This window comes from Gymnoscopelus braueri (genome assembly GCF_963280865.1).
Source record: "Gymnoscopelus braueri genome assembly, chromosome: 21".
Classification (NCBI taxonomy): Eukaryota; Metazoa; Chordata; class Actinopteri; order Myctophiformes; family Myctophidae; genus Gymnoscopelus; species Gymnoscopelus braueri.
This window is the reverse complement of record NC_137623.1, coordinates 25,264,045-25,281,544: the sequence shown is the minus strand read 5'-3', so window position 1 is coordinate 25,281,544 and position 17,500 is coordinate 25,264,045. Positions and strand designations below refer to the sequence as shown.

Sequence of the window (17,500 nt, the reverse complement as noted above, 5' to 3'; positions counted from 1 at the left end):
TGAGGATCCAAAGGTCGGGGCTGGTCGTGGGTTCGATCCCCACCTATGCCATGAAAAAAAAAACGCAATGAATTAAAATAAGAAAATCTTTATTGTTTTAACCATCTAAATGGACCAAGAAATCGCTTTTCTCACCATCACCTAACCTATTTGTACTATTGTATTATTACAATATGTAGGCCTACATTGGCAAACTTTGACAGATGCCTGTTAAAGAAAAAAAATTACTTATTTTCTATCAATTGCACACCCATGAAGCCTTGGATTCTTTTTTGTTTTTGTCGCATTCCTAAGCTAATAATTTGATTCCCGTCTCCTACCGGCTAATGTATCCGGTATCCGATTTTGCGGGTACATTTTAATCACACAATGAGGGCCTCTAAACAATGCAGAGCCATAAGCGATTTCACTTCCACCCATATGGCCACCACAAATGCTACAAATGCCACCATTTGTCGCAGAAATTCCTTTTTTCCCCCCACCAACTTAGGTACAAATGGTCTTGGAAGTCATGAGACAATGACCATCAAACTGTGTTTTGATACTCCATCATCGTTTGCCTGTAATTTTTGGGCGAGGCCAATTTCTCTTTACAAGATACACCATTATATCATATGGCGTATGGCACCTCCAAAACCTCTTTCACTTCTGCCCATAGGGGGTGGGGCGCCACAAGCGCGAACAGTTTCACATTCTGTCATACAAACTCTATTTCCCCCGCTGCATCTTGTGTCCTGACTGCCGCTCCACACAACTGACAGCCCTGGCTAGGCAACCCAGCCTGCCAGGAGATCTGCGCTCTGAGGAGCACACTTTTCTAGTTAATAGTTTATGCATCACCCGAACGCATTCAGTCCAAGTGCAGATGGCTTGATCAGACTTAAGTCTACATACCTACCTGTTGTTATTTTAGTTCTTGTTTTTATCTTTATTATATTTTTCTACTTTTATTATTAGCTATATCTCTCCACCTCTGTGCCTGCAGTTTGTCATGCTTACTGCGGGTTACTCCAGTGACATCACTGGAGTAAACTTTTCAGTACAACTTTGGTGGTGTCTCAGAGACAAACAGAAGACTGCAGAGTGTTACGGCTGCTATATTGAACTTTACCAAAGAGAGCACTTTTAAGCACTTAAAAAAAAACATAAATGTGTTTTTTTTTACCAAAAAAAAACATAAATGTGTTTTTTTTTAAGTGCATAGTCCTATTTATAGGGCTATGCACATGTGTCATGTTTCACTAGCCAATCACAGTCCTGAATAGACTGTGATTGGCCAATCACGGTGCAGGGTTAGGGGGGTACACTGGTGGCCAATCACAGCGCAGGATTGGGGGTGCAAATATCCAAACCTCACATATAGGGGCGGTTTCACCGCCCAAAAAAAGTACACAGGAGCCGAGATACAGGCTTTTGAAGTCATAAGTTAACCAGGAAGTGGATTAAAGTCTAAATCTTCGAAAAATGATATCTCCTGGTGCTGTGAAGGAAAAAAATATATATTTTTTTAAAATATTTTTTTCCAAAAACGGTTATGACCGTTTTTGGCACACCTCGTTTGGATTATGAAAAACGGCCCGGACCGTTTTTTGGCACTCAATGTGTTAAGGACTTCTGGATCTCATTCCAAGCAGATGGAGCATTGATAGAGAACGCTGCCTTGCCTAGCTCTGTCTGAGCAGGAGGAACCGTGAGGGACACAGTGAGCTTGTAAATCTGCTAGTTTTGAAGGTTTTTGAATAGGGCTCTATTAAGGCAGTGGTTCTCAATCTTTGTTCGGAAAATATCCCCCCCCCCCCCCCAATATATGTTGTTATATAATTTAGAAAACGTCTCACTGAATACCAAATAGCATATTTTACATTAAACTGGATTATTAGCCTACTTCCCAGGAATGAGAAAAATATATAGCCTTAAAATAGGCCAGAGATACCATTGTGCTATTATTTACTGTTAAACAACAGTTACAGTTACTAAATATATTGGAACATCTTTTAGCACAGCGTCTAAAACTATGCTAAAAGGATAACACAAAAAGCCCTGGGGTCAACTGGGTCTTGTTATTGATCACAGACAGCAATCAAAAGGTGCCAATTATTTGGTGCAGGTACCAAACAAGAAGCATTCCTATTGACTCATTCACTGCCAGACTTATTTCAAGCTTGTTGGTCCCTCTGCCAGGATTTTTGCGTCACGGAATATTTATCTCCAGTATGATTGATCCCCTGATGGTTGCTAATCACTGAGGGTTTTCAGGTGTGGTTTCACAAATGACATTTGTTGTTTGATAATAGCATGTTTTTTTGTTTTTTTTAACAACATTGAAGTGAATGGAGCAGCAACTTTTTGGATAGCGTTATCTCCTAGTGCCTTTGAGAAAACCCCCCCAAAAAAAACAACAAAAAAGTTTTTTTTAAAGGATCTACACCATGCATTTGAAAAATAATAATAATATTTAATATCATATTGTTTATGTCCCTCAAACGTTTTTCAAAAGGTTTGAGCCTAAATCAAGCCTCAGATATACTCATTCCAACTAACTTCTCTCTGGCTTATAAAGCACTTTCACCTGCAATACCACATTGTCCTGTTTGGCACGGGGCGCTGTTGAGCCAGTTTGTATGCATGTTATCTCCTGGTTCTGTGTGGAAAAAGTTAAAAAAAAAAAATTAAAATTGTTGGAACTGAAAAACGGGAGGGAGTGACGTCACGTCAGGGTGAAAATCAGTTTGGCCTGTTTTGAGACCAATTTACAGAAAACCCCAGATTTGCTGTGAAAGCCTGAGTGTTCAAACTGGGGTATTTTTGGGGATAGAAGAGAGGTAGGGGAGACCAAAAACACACAATAAAGAAGAAAAAGTTAAAATGCATGGTTAACAGGGGCACGGTGGCGCAGTCGGTAGCGCTGTCGCCTCACAGCTAGAAGGTCCTGGGTTCGATTCCCGCCGGGGACGCTGTGGGTGCTGGGGGCGTGTCTTCTCCTCCGCGTCATCAGCGCCCATACCCTAGGTGGGGTTGGCGAAAGGGCCTACTCTGTGTGGAGTTTGCATGTTCTCCCCGTGTCCCCTAGGGTAGTTAATACCCTCACAAAAACATGTAGTAATCCTGGTCGCTATACCGCCTCCCCCATGACAGCCGGGGCGCTTGATGGAGGGGAAGGGAACTGGTTGGAATAACGTGTTCCTTCCACGCGCTACGTCCAACCAGGGAAACTCCCCCCTGTCAGGTGACAAGAAGGTCAGTTGGCTCTCATGCCTGAAGGAAGCATGAGCTCGGCCCTGGCCTCCCTACTGTGGGGGACTGGTGTAGTGCTGGTGTAGGGCTGGTGTAGCGCCCAGGATCACTTAGGAAATTGGCACCGGGTGAAAAAAATGGGTTACAAAAATCGCGGGATAAAAAAAAAAAAAAAAAAGAAGAAAAAGTTAAAATGCATGGTGTAGTCCCTTTAATGGTTGCACTCACTGTAAAATACAGAAGAGAATTATGGACTGTGTGCTCAGGTGATCTGTGGTTTGTGCTCAGGTGATCTGTGGTTTATGAACGTGTGCCAGTCAGTCATCGTCTTTTTTTGTTTTGGTCATGGCTGCCAGTTCCCACCTGATGTTGTGCGGAAGTTCCGACTGCTCCAGACCGTACTGAGCAACCGCTAGTTTGCAAAGGGTCTTCAGACTAGGACTTAAGTCTAAGATGTACAGGTCATCAGTGGTTGTGGCACATGTGACACATCGCACAGTGTAGTGTGTGGTGCATGGGCCGCATCCCCCAAAGAGGATGACCCGATCTCCCACAATGCAACAGCTCCGCCAACTCTTCGGAGGCAGGCGTTTCCCCTTGGGCTCAACCTTCTTCCAGGCGAAGGTCTCTGGATTGAATTTCCACAGATCAGTGAAGAAGGTCCGGTTCAAGTTGTAGCCACCATACATGTACAGCTCTCCATTGTAGGCAAAGGCTGAATGACCGTAGCTTCCTCCTGAAGGAAACGGTGCAGAAGGCATGCTCAGCCAGCAGTTGGTCTCTGTGTCAAACGCTCCCCTGTTGTTGCCAAGCGCTACGCCCCCAAATGCAAATATCTTAGTCCTGATGGTGGCGATAGAGTGACCGAATGGAAGAATTGGTGCAGTGCCTCTGGTGTGAATTAAAGACCATACCATTGTAGCGGTGTCAAACTTGTAGAGGTTATTATAACAGCGTCCTGCTCCATAGATATACATGACCTTCCCCAAGACACAGGCTGAGTGGTCGTGCCATCCCTCTGGAACAGTCCCATACATCTTGGGTTTGAACCATCTGTGGGAGTCAACATCAAATGCATAAACCACGTTACTTTCATCATTGAAGTTATTCCCTCCCCAGATGTAGATGATATCTTCTATCAGCACAGCTGTGCGGCCAGAGCACACAAAGGGAACATCAAGGTGATGCTCTCCTCTTCCAGCTCTCACTGGGGGTAACTTCTTCCAGCATAAAGACACAGTGTTGAAAACGTGCACACCAATCTGAGTCCTTTCGCCATGACAGTCTCCTCCAAAGTAGTACAGCTTGTGCTTCACTGCAACAGCAGCACAAAGGGATCCTTTTGGTGCTCCATTCAGATGTATCGTCCAGCAGAACATTTCTTACACCGTAGTCTAAGTATTTCTCTGTAAAAGTAGAGTCCTAATGTGTGTACTATTGCTTACGTTGGTTGAGTGGCACAAATGTCTCAAAGAGGTTGACAATTCCACAAAAAGTTGTGTTTGACAATCAAAGAAGCCGAGGCCTGTTGATCTCCGTAGTATAGCGAATCACAGTTCTGGCTTCGTGATACACACAAAAGACACTATGGTCAGCAGTGTCGACAACTAATTCTCAGAAGTTACAACAAGTAGCTGGACTCGTTGGTAAACGTTACTAAATAACGTTTAGTTCAGTTGGTATTTCATTTTAAAGGACATTGTTGTAATGATGTCACTGTGATGTCGTTGTGTGATGATGTCATTATGTAGAATACCCAATTACTTTACTCAACCTGACTGCCGTCTGGATGATGTCAACAATTAACCCCGACGTCCTTATTTGGGAAAAAGTCCGAAATGTTCCACACCAAAAAATATATTTTTTAGCACATTTTCAAAGCTAGTAGATGAGGACACAATGATGTGTTGTGAGCCTGTAGATTGGATATTTCTTTATGTTCAAAGTATAAAATAGGGTTAAGTGGTTAATGTGCGGAGCACAATATGCATGTGTATAAGTCACACTTCAGGTAGGAAACAATAATAATAATATAATAATAATTACTAAATGTTAGTTCTGTGGTTATATTAGTGCCCCCACACCCCGTATCCAATATCAAGCTCCCTTAAGCCCCCCCAACATCACCTCAGTGCCCCCTTTCAAAAATATTGCTTCCAGTGCCCCCCGATGTTCTCTGAAGTTTTACTAAGTCTAGTGGTTAAACAATCTATACATTTTAGGAAAGAAATAGGCCATGCAGTGGCTCAATCTTGATTAATAAAGGAGGTGTAAGTGATATTTGATATCTGATCTCACACTTGTAAGTCGCTCTGGGTACGAGCGTCTGCTAAATGCCCAATTAGTAAATAGTCATCTGAATAGAGCGTGCATCTCGCATCGTGCGGACAGAGGATGCGCTTACATTTAGGCTGGTCTCCTTGCCAACAGGCTGGCCCCTCGGCGAGGTGGGGGGCCCTCCGTCCTCAGCGTCCCCCGTCCTCTGACGCGGCTGGCGGGGGAGCGAGGCGGGACTCATCACGATGTCGCTCATCACCAGGTCTATGCGCTCGTCCTCCGCGAAATCATGTACAAAAAATAAATACATTTATTGAAACACTCTTTATGAAAGTCATATCATAATGGCTGAAATGAGAAAAGGGAAAACCGATATTGAGAAGAAAATAGAAAGTCTTCCTAGAACTGGCCCTTTCAGATCAAAGGATATATCAGAAAAGGTTAAAGACAGAATTGTGACAAAGCACAGATCTGGCCAAGGTTACAAAAGAATTTCAGCTAAACTTAAGATTTCTAAGAACACAGTTACCAACATAATCCGTAAATGGAAGAGACGAGCCTTGGTGGGAAACGTAAAGAAGAACCCAAAAATCGCTATGTCTGAAATGAGAAAAGAGGAAAAGGATAAAATGAAAATGATAAGATCAAAGGGTATTCCAGAAGAGCTCAAAGACAGAATTGTGGCAAAGCACAGATCTGGCCAAGGTTCCAAAATAATTGATTCACGTGCATAGTCCTATTTATAGGGCTATGCACATGTGTCATGTTTCACTAGCCAATCACAGTCCTGAATATACTGTGATTGGCCAATCACGGTGCAGGGTTAGGGGGGTACACTGGTGGCCAATCACAGCGCAGGATTGGGGGTGCAAATATCCAAACCTCACATATAGGGGCGGTTTCACCGCCCAAAAAAGAATATCATGATGACACAAAAGCAGAATTTGCATTGGACTAACATGATGTTAGCGTATTAAAACAAAAATATGCTTTCACTATGAGACACACACACACACACACACACACACACACACACACACACACACACACACACACACACACACACACACACACACACACACACACACACACACACCCACACCCACACACACACACACACACACTACTGATTCAGAAATTGTGTGCTGAGTTGCCCTCCGGGCTGGAAGTAGACAGGAGCTTTGGCGCGGAGATCCCCATTGTGTACTCAATGGGCCCATGGAAAATATGAGCCCAGCTATCAGTGGCAGAGGTAATGAGTTTGTGTGTGTGTGTGTGTGTGTGTGTGTGTGTGTGTGTGTGTGTGTGTGTGTGTGTGTGTGTGTGTGTGTGTGTGTGCGCGTGTGCGCGTGCGTGCGTGCGTGCATGCGTGTGTGTGTGTGAGTGAGAGAGAGTGGGGGATTTGTTTGAAAGTGTGTGCGCAGCGTTAGTGTGCCTGTTTTGCAGAGTGTGCTATAAGTGTGGTGTTATTCATAGCGGATGTTTGCGTGTGCTTTCCACAGACCGTGGGGGTCCTGACTGTTGGAGAGGCCTTTGTGTCTGGAGTGTATCGCTGCATCGCCTCCAATTCTGCGGGCATGGATGAACTGGACATCCGCTTCTATGTCACAGGTAATGTTAATCACACACCCAGATGAATCGCACACACAGAATCCCCACAAGGGACATTTGTTTTATCCTGAACACCTGGTTCATTTTCGGCTAGATCAAACGGTGCATCACGGTAAATACAATTGTATGTATTGTAGGGTCTACTTTTAAAGCCACCTGCTATTCCCTCCCACTGATTTTCCTCTTCCTTACAATCAAGTACAAATCATGACAGTAAAAGTATCTTGTTGGGCAAATTGCAAAACAACTTTAAGTACCATTCTGGTGTCAATACATGTATTTTCACTGCTTCAGACTCGCACATAAATATAGACCATTTCCCAGTTCATGGCTTTATTTTTAGATTTTGCGTTTGTTTACATTTACAGTAGAGAAAACAAAAGTTTGGGTAACATTTTCTATGCATCCCATGTCTTTAATAGTGTCCAATAGTTATAACAACTCATAAATACTCATAATGCTTTATAACAATAATCATAACACATTACAAAGCATTTTATAATGACTTACAGTATATTACTGTATAAGGTCAAGCATAAAGGCATTGTAACCGGCTTATAACACTGTATGATTACAGTTTTAAGTATATATATATATAAGTATATGCAATCATAACACATTATAAAGCCTTTTATAATGTCTTAGAAGGTCAAGTATCATAATACTTCATAATTACTGGTCACACACAGACTTTTTCTTTTGGCCAGGATCATAGTTTTATTATAATTATCATAGTTGTAATACATTATAATAATTATATAATGCGTTGCAAACTGTTAAAATGCATTATAATCACTGTTAAAATGCATTATATTCACTGGCATAATGTATTATAGTGTGATTATAAGTCACTATAAATGGTCAATGGGTGCTTTAAGTAAAGTAAAAGAGATAATGACCTGAAATTTAAAAAAATCTGGTTCTCAGGAAAATCACAGCTTATCAATTAATCGGTAATCGATCAATAAGGTGAATCAACTATCAATTAATGATTTAATCGATAATTTGCATCTTTCCATTAACAGATTTATGATTGAGAAATACAGTGTTATATGCAGCCGAACTGAATCGAAACCATTGTTTAGTGGCAAGAAGTGTTATACAGTAGCAACAATTCAATTTCACTTTAGGATAGACAGATTTTGCTGATACGAAATAATTATCTCATAGTATAGCTGTCTTGCTGTCCGTATAATGTGAAATCACCCTACTATTGGGGGGCGAGAGCAAGACATAAAAGGCAATAGTGTCTTCAAAACACACTTTTTGCTAATACTCTTACTCTTATTGTCTCCGCCGTAGGTGGAGAATATGTTTTCGCTTCGTCCCGCCGTGTGTGAGCAAACATTGTTAGCCAAGCTAACATTGGTCAAGCTCCACGTGACACGTGTCAATATGTTGACACCAATGCCTTTGATTGGCTAGAGGGACGCATGACGAAATACAATCCTATAAATAGGTGTGTCACTTCAAAAAGCCCCTACTTTTTGAAGTGAGGTAAGACAGGATCAATCAGTCTTGATTGGAACAGTACCTTCCAGTCCAAATCACCCGTCCGTGCGTGTGTGTGTCCCTCTGAGAACACCTAACATTGGTCAAGCAAAGGCGCAGAAGGCCAAAGCTAAGAAAGCATACTCATCTACAACAGTAACACAGAAGAGGACTATAGAGTTGAATTGATCCCACGACAACAAGGCCGAAGTCTTAATACTGTAACAATTGGCCACCTTGATCAAATACATTATGTAGCACTAGAGAAAACTGACATAGATCAAACACACCAATCAACTGCTGAAACTGTTCAAGACAACAATGAAGATGAAGAAGACAGACAAGTATTTGAACAAACCAGTCAATTACGACCACTCCCATATGACACATTGCTTCAAGAAGAACATTCTTTAGATGCAAACACTACATATTCAGTCGCCCCTGCAGAACACCAAAAACCACGCACATTCTACCAACAGTACCTTGCAGTACAAATCACCCGTCCGTGCGTGTGTGTGTTCCTCTGAGAACACCCAACATTGGTCAGTTTTACGTGACATCACAATATGTAATATAAATATATAAATAGGAGGCTGAGATCACACAATGTAACTAACTCCCATTATGCAAACTAAAGAAGCAGCAAATGAGCATCTGAAACCTGATGAAGACGCAAAGGCGCAGAAGGCCAAAGCTAAGAAACAGAGAGAAGGAATGAAATTAAGAGTATGTTTTCGCTTCGTCCCGCCGTGTGTTAGCATGGCCCCTAGCCAAGCTAACATTGGTCAAGCTCCACGTGACACGTGTCAATATGTTGACACCAATGCCTTTGATTGGCTAGAGGGACGCATGACGAAATAAAATCCTATAAATAGGTGTGTCACTTCAAAAGGCCATTTATGACTTTTGAAGTGAGGTAAGACAGGATCAATCAGTCTTGATTGGAACAGTACCTTCCAGTACAAATCACCCGTCCGTGCGTGTGTGTGTCCCTCTTGAGAACACCTAACATTGGTCAAGCAAAGGCGCAGAAGGCCAAAGCTAAGAAAGCATACTCATCTACAACAGTAACACAGAAGAGGACTATAGAGTTGAATTGATCCCACAACAAGGCCGAAGTCTTAATACTGTAACAATTGGCCGCCTTGATCAAATACATTATGTAGCACTAGAGAAAACTGACATAGATCAAACACACCAATCAACTGCTGAAACTGTTCAAGACAATGAAGATGAAGAAGACAGACAAGCATTTGAACAAACCAGTCAATTACGACGACTCCCATATGACACATTGCTTCAAGAAGAACATCTTTTAGATGCAGAACACCAAAAACCACGCGCATTCTACCAAGACGACCCGTTCTACCAAGACGACCCGTGCTATTAAAATAGCACGGGTCTGCTGGGGGAGACTTGTGCTCAGAGGAGCACATTTTCTAGTTTTATTTTATTTCATGGTTTTTCAGCTTTTTAGCCTTTATTGATAGTTGCTGTGGAGAGAGATAAGAACCAGGGAGGGTGACAGGCAGAAAATGGGCCCGGCTGGCTCAGGAATTGAACCGGAATTGAGGGCCTGTCAGGCATTAGAGTAAAGGTGGTAAATGCCCTTATTGTTGTTGTCAGGATCAGGTTGAACTGTGGTGTTATTTTGTCTGAGTGCTGAGGAACTGTCCATGGTCCTGGAATCATCACTCACTCACTCCCACTGAGTAGATGCAGTTTGGTTTTCCCTTTCCCTTGTTTCCCCAAATGACATTAATTTGATATGATCACTGTGTTATTGTGTTTTCGGTATGGATGACACATAAGATGATCTTGGGAGCATCTAGAGAATGTTTTAACTCAATGAGCAGCACACTCCTCCTCCACTACTAATATTTGACTAAGATTTAAGCCTCCTTGGCTCTCAGTGCACACTGAAAGTTCAGATTGTTAAGACATTTTAGATGATCATCAGTTGAAACCCCACCAAGGTCGCCAAGTCAACCTCCGCTCTTATAACGTGGCCTACAAGGAGAGATTGAAAAAGTGAAGTATTAGTAGACTCAAGCCCCTCGAAGTTTTGTCAATTTCTCCTTATAAGTTTGAACCTTTGATATCGGGAACATCTAGAGAACATCTAAACACTGATTTGGTCTATCCAAATGCAATGAATTCTAGGATAGGGTTCTGGATATAGATTACTGAGAACAATTTGTTACATTTAATTACAACAATATAGATTTCTAGTATGTTTTAATATTTTCATAATAATTTCATTATAATCGCATAATTTTATAATTCTAATTATATGCGATCATCCTTATCTCAGTCGTGGCCCCGTAAAGTAGTACTGATTCTACTTGCTTAGTTTGCCATGGGATAAGCGTGAACCCCAGTGTCTCCTCCGTGCCTCTGATTGCGAGTCTCGCTCAGGACATGGTCCATCACCACAATAAACAGGAAGGGGGCCAGGGTATCATCCAGTAGGACGCCTGCAAGCCTTAGTCTCTCCATCGTGGGTCTTCACCTTGGCTCAAAGTCGAACTACATCTTTCCGCTATCATCTGCACCATCTTCTCAGGAATACCATAGGCCCAGAGAACATTCATTTTAATTCTAATTAAATGTTGGTGGAACAAATCCGCCATTATGCATTTGTATGCTAAAGTATTAACTAAATATATCAATTAAAAGCATTAAAAGCATTGTTTTTCCAAAGATGTATTCTGAGCTGAGAAATTGTGAAAATCTTTGTCAAAACATTGCTGCCATATTTCTCAGGCCTTCAACATATTTCAATAAGCTGTAGTTGTGACGGCTCATTTTGCATGTCCCATCCTCTATGTTCATTTGAAATGAATTAGCGAAAGATACCTATTACCAGGAAGGTAAAGAACTGTTTTCAGATTGAAAAAAAGCATGATCATTGCAAGTTGAGGAGATCTGAAAGCGAAGGAAGTGTGATTTTGGGTGTGGAAAGGCAGGCGTGGACAGTGTCTGGAAGAGATAAAAGTTTCAGATCACAGCAAAACATAGTTTGATAGAGTGACTCTGATGTCCTGTCCTGACCTGACTGGGGAGAGGTCATTACTCCCCTGGGAAGCCAGCACAGAGAGCAGTCAAGGTCGGTTAGAGTGAATGGGCAGGTCAGGGCAGAGAGAGGTGGTTGCCTGATAGTAGCAGGGTTGTGGACATGAACCAGAATTTCTTCAGACCTCCCCCAAAAAAATGGAAAGAAGCAATTATGTATTTACATTTACAAGTCTGAATTTGAAATTTGGAAATTGTGTTTGGTGCTCAATATGCAGATCCTTAGGAAAAAGGTTACTAAACATATGTAAAAGTATATTTGTTTGTAAAAGTGTGTATGTGTGTTGATAGAATAAATACCATGGGTACAGAGCAAAGGACATGCACACGTCGTACTGTGTTTACATGTATGTGCACCTGTGCATAGGTGTGTGTGTGTGTGTGTGTGTGTGTGTGTGTGTGTGTGTGTGTGTGTGTGTGTGTGTGTGTGTGTGTGTGTGTGTGTGTGTGTGTGTGTGTGTGTGTGTGTGTGTGTGTGTGTGTGTGTGTGTGTGTGCACCCATGCATGCGTGCATGTGTGTCTGTACGCGTTCGTTCGAGCGTCCATGCATGGTTGAGTTTGTCTCTTGTACGTATAGGTGTACAGTACGTGTGTGCACAAACTGCAAGAGTGTGTGAGCGAGGGTGAAACAGGAACCTGCAGGTCTTATCATTGCACTTCCCCATGCGGTGCACTTCCTTGGACTGGCGGCCCCTCTTTATTTCGGGAGGCCTGGGGGTGTTCGAGAAAGATAAACACTATCTGCCATCAGGAAACCCTCAAGCCGTTTCCACGGGAAGTTTCAAATGGCTAAAGTAAATAAAAAGCCTGTTCACTGTATTCCACCAGCTCCGTTTTTACCCTACAATAGCCATTCAACATTGTCATCAAAAGTAGAAAAACGGCGGCTTCTTTATAAATCACCATTAATACGGTGGGCTTCAGGCTCTTGGCATAATTCAGGTGGTGATATTGGGGGAAACTGGGAGGGATTATTACTTAAACCAGGAGTCTAGTGGGCGTAAATTAACTCAATGGACTCTAAATTCTCCATCTGTCCAATCCTGGACACTCATTCTGTCATTCATCCCACCACACCCCACCCCCACCTCCTTCCCTCTATCCCTTCATTCCCTTCCTCTCTCTCACTCTCCCCCATCCCCCGCTCCCTCTGTGCTTCCCTCCATCTATCCTCCCTTTCTTTCTTTCTTTCCTTCTCTTCTACCCCCCCCTCCCCCCCCCCATTCACGCTCTCTCCCTCTCTCTCTCTCTTTCTTCCTCCCTCTGTTTTTGCCTTATTAGACACCCCCGGGGGCTTCAGCGTGAGCCAAGGGGAGGAGCCAAGAGAGGGCGGAGACTGCGTGCTCACCTGCACGGCCAATAAGTACCTGTATACATCGCTGTCATGGCAACGGATGAGGCATACAGATCATGATGCCCCCCCGCCTGGGAGGAGCCCCTTGCTGAGTGGTCAGCTCTCCGCAGGGCAGTTCTCCTACTCTCTGTCGCTGTCGCTTAGCAACCTGACAGCCGGCGATTCTGGAACGTACCGCTGCTGCGCCCGACATCTGCTCTCAGGACAGCAGACACACCTGGACACACAGGTGCTGGTCAAAGGTCAGCCACATTTTATTATTGTCTGTCAATATGTCCAGTGGTAGGCCAGTGGTTCTCAATGTGGGGTCCGGGGACCCCCAGGGGTCCTTAAAGGTTTAATGACATTCACTTTTACACCACATTCAAAGTCTTTGTCCTGGTCCTTCAAAAGTGTACAAAAAGTTTTAAGTGAAAATTCCATTCCAGTGATCAATGGCAGGTGTTTTTCTCTCACATTTCTAAAGCCTTTTCAACTGCAATGAAAAAAGAAATCTTTGCCTGCGGGTGTCGCTGGTGAGGGATTTTGCCTGTCAATCATCGCCTCTGCTCCGCCCCCCCCCAAAGGAAAGGATAGGGGAGGGGAGGGGCGAGGAGGAGAGTGGGCGGGATTATTCGACAGTGACCTCACTGTCGAAGGGCCAAGCTCAGATTACTTTTCAGCCTAATTATTCAGAAAACCCCAGACCACAGAAAATCCACTGAATGTTTTAAGTTCAGGTTTTTTGGGTGTAATTGAGGTCATAAAACCCCAAATAAAACATAGAAAATAAAAAAAGTGAAAATGAATGTCATGATACCTTTAAGAGAGTTCCAGGGGCAATAATATTAGTTAATATAGCATCAAAATCAGTTTAACCATTTTATTTGGTCGACTATTTGAAAATAGACGATCTACAAGCTCACAACGCGTCACATCGCAACGAGTCGTGAGCTTGTAGATCTGCTATTTTCAAAAACTATTGAAACATTTATACAATACAAATCTTGTATAGGGTCCCTAGCACAAAATATTTTTCTGATGGGGGTCCTCGGCCAAATGCATATCAAGGGGCCCCCTAATTACTAGGGGGTCCTTGACATGAAAATGTTTGAGAACCATGTAGGTGTAGGCCTTCCTTCACCTCGTCATCATGAAATGTATTTTTGTTTTATTAGAGTCGTTATTAGTCAGTATTATCGTTTACACACTACTGTTACTGTATACAATGTGCACATGTATCCACAAACACATACACCTACACATGTACTTTCTCCAAACAACCACCATGGAATCCGTTTTGAAACCGAAGTTCAGTGTATTTTGACATTTCTACTGAACCTTCTGTTGGTAACTAAACAGATCAACTGTTTCAAAATCATTACATTTGAACAACTGTAACCCTGGTGTCCCATGTTTATAGCATGTCATTATAGACCAAAAATGTCAAAGAAATTTAATTAAATAAATAAATGAGAATTTAAAAAATATCACACACACACTTGGCGCTTGGGAATTGGGTTCCTGGGCTTCCTGGGGCCCCACCCAGCCTTTGCTCTCGCGCTCAGCTCAAGCTCAGCACCTCTTTCACGTGGGAATGAGCTCTTGTCTGGAGGAAGAGCACACAATGGTACTTCCCACAATGCCACATTTACAGGCCCCTACACAGGGCCAGCGGAACAATCAGCCAATCAGACACTGTCAGGCCCCAGCCCCGTGGACAATCATCAATTGTTGTCCGGGAGGAAGATAGGGGAAAACAACAATCAGTCCCTTGCTTAAGTGACTTTTCTTCATGTCTTTTACTGCTGTTCTGCATACAATCAGAGCTCAATACATTCACTTCCTCCCCAGGGACCCTCACAGGGACATTACTAGAAAGGGGATGCAGAAAGAGAAGAAGTTGGGAAAAAGACGGAATGGGCACCATTTTGAGAGATGGGGGAGGGGGAGGGAAAGGTGACAAAATTGGGAGAGACGTTCGTAGTAAAAAGGAGCATGAGTCAGAGCCATTTGTCTAATTATAGGCCATGGTTGTGCGAAATTGAGAAATGTTCTGTGTCTCATTGTGTCCATTCACAAGCCAGTCGGGATGATGAAATACTGCATTGTCGAGGTTCTTAGGAAATGGGTTTGTGTTACAGGGTTTTTTGAGGTGACTAAGAGACCCGAGAGTATCCAAATGTCAGCTGACTCACAAGTTGAAACCAAGGCCACTCTCACACAGATATGTGTTACTACCAGCATGTTTTATTGTACCAGAATGGCACAGTTCCAAAGACGGGGAGGGGAGGGAGGGGGGGGTTCTCAATTCATGGGGAAACTACTCAAAGGAGAACAATGAATTTTAGTCTATTCATAGAAACACTTTGGTATTAGGACAAATATTCTTGTGTGTATTTGGTGAGGTTATAACACTTTATATTCCACACAGAGACAATTTTAAGCAGTTATGTTTTTACTGCTCAGTGTGTAATATACACTTTAGTGTTGAGCCTCTCTCCTCTGTACAAAACACATACAAATACTCTCTCACACATACTGTACCCATACTGTAAACACATATACGCACGCACGCACGCACGCACTACTTTCTTAATTTCTCATAATATGTTTGTCTCTTTGCCTCTTCCTCAGTTCTAGAGCCTCCTGTGCTGCTGCAGAATCTGACAGACTCTAGTGTGAATGTGAGCAGCTCAGTCACCCTCAGCTGCGCCGCCCATGGCATCCCTTTGCCAACTATCACCTGGTACAAAAACCAACGCCCGCTGTCACAGGGATCAGGTGAGAACACAGGGCAAGCCAACATTAACAGGGAACAGGTGTACTGTTTCGTTTCGTTTCGTGAGAGTGTTTGTCCAATTTCTGCCATTTCTCACCGCCAGGCATCGTGATAGCGCCAGAGGGCGGGGCCCTCCACATTGATCGAATCACAACAGAGGACGAGGGTCTCTATACGTGCCAAGCCACCAATGAGAGGGGATCTGTGGAGAGCTCTGCCTATATATGGGTCAACAGTAAGCACATCCTGACCTATAGTGTTTTGAACTGTGATTGCCTTTCATTGGCTGCATGTGTTCAACCTGGACCCCTCAAAGAAGGGGCTCTTCCATATATGGGTATACTGATGGCTGCCTGTCCATTGTTCCATGTTCTGGAAATAGATCTTGAGTCAATCACTACCCTTCAGTATGTCTCAGTCTTTCTTATGTGGTATTGTTTTAAGAAATATAGGATCTTTATTGTGAGCTATGGTGTGTTAAATTATGTTAGCACTACTAGAGCATGATGCCAAATATAGAAAGCAAATCGTCATTGTTTATTCACTACTTAACACAATAAACCTAATTTTACATGTCGTTATACAGTACAATGACACACACACACACACACTATGCACACACACACACACGCGCGCGTGCACACACGCACACACGCGCGCGCGCTGCAGCGCGCGCTGCGCGCGTGTGTGCGCGCACGCACGCACACACACACACACACACACACACACACACACACACACACACACACACACACACACACACACACACACACACACACACACACACACACACACACACACACACACACACACACACACACACACACACACAGGACAAGATAAATGAGTTGATGATTTATTGGTTTTGACAACATGTGGGAGAAGGAACGGTAGTTTTTCATGTTGTGTGGCCATGTGTTCCTGTAGGCTCCTCAGAGAGATCCTCCCTGGAGATCCCCACCCTCACCTGTACCTGCGTGGTGGCTACAATATTCTGGCTGCTGCTCACTCTCTTCATACACAAACTGAAGCAGGTGAGGAGAACAAGTTGCTACCACACATGCTGTACAATCCACAGGATGTTATAGTGCACGCTTCACTGTTAACCACTTCAGCCCTATTACTTTGTCATGCGACGGTATCATGCAGCGTAAATAGCCGATCTACAAGCTCACAACATGTCGCATCACGAGGAATGACACATTGTGATCTGCTAGTTTTGATTTTTTGTTTTGAAAATCTTTATCTTTTTTTGGGGGGAAATGAAAAAGAAATTGAAATGAAAATGTTTGAAAATATTTGAAAGATTTCACCTTGTTGAAAATTGGGACGTCATTTTGAAAGTGAATAAGTAGTAACAAAATTGAGTACTGGGTGTTGACTGCTTTATTAGGGTTCTATAAGTAGAAACTTTATTGAGTAGCCTTTGGTGTGGTTTGAATGGAGTCAAGTATGACCTTTCTTATTTTGGATAAATGGACGCCGTGCTGGTGTCACAGGAAAACATTTTGTTATTCTAGTCTTAATGTGCTGAGTAAAGTTTATGAATCTTGGGCATGTGAAACCCACTAAAACCATTGTCTAATTCCCAATATTGTGAATATTTGTCAATGCGGGATTCAACCGGTTGTTAGTCGTTTCCTGATCATGAAGATACATCAACAGTTTTGCCTCATGCTTGTCTTTGCCCCATTAA

General features: G+C 43.0%; 1 protein-coding gene across 1 annotated transcript in view; it reads left to right on the top strand.

Moving 5' to 3' along the window:
- flt1 (fms related receptor tyrosine kinase 1) overlaps positions 1–17,500 on the top strand; it is a 65,816-nt gene that overhangs the window by 32,352 nt on the left and 15,964 nt on the right. Inside the window, exons 12-16 of the mRNA XM_080417300.1 lie at positions 7,014–7,122; positions 12,971–13,285; positions 15,660–15,806; positions 15,908–16,039; positions 16,732–16,838. Of these exons, the coding sequence (XP_080273426.1) occupies positions 7,014–7,122; positions 12,971–13,285; positions 15,660–15,806; positions 15,908–16,039; positions 16,732–16,838 (810 nt within the window). The remainder of the gene's footprint in view (positions 1–7,013; positions 7,123–12,970; positions 13,286–15,659; positions 15,807–15,907; positions 16,040–16,731; positions 16,839–17,500) is intronic.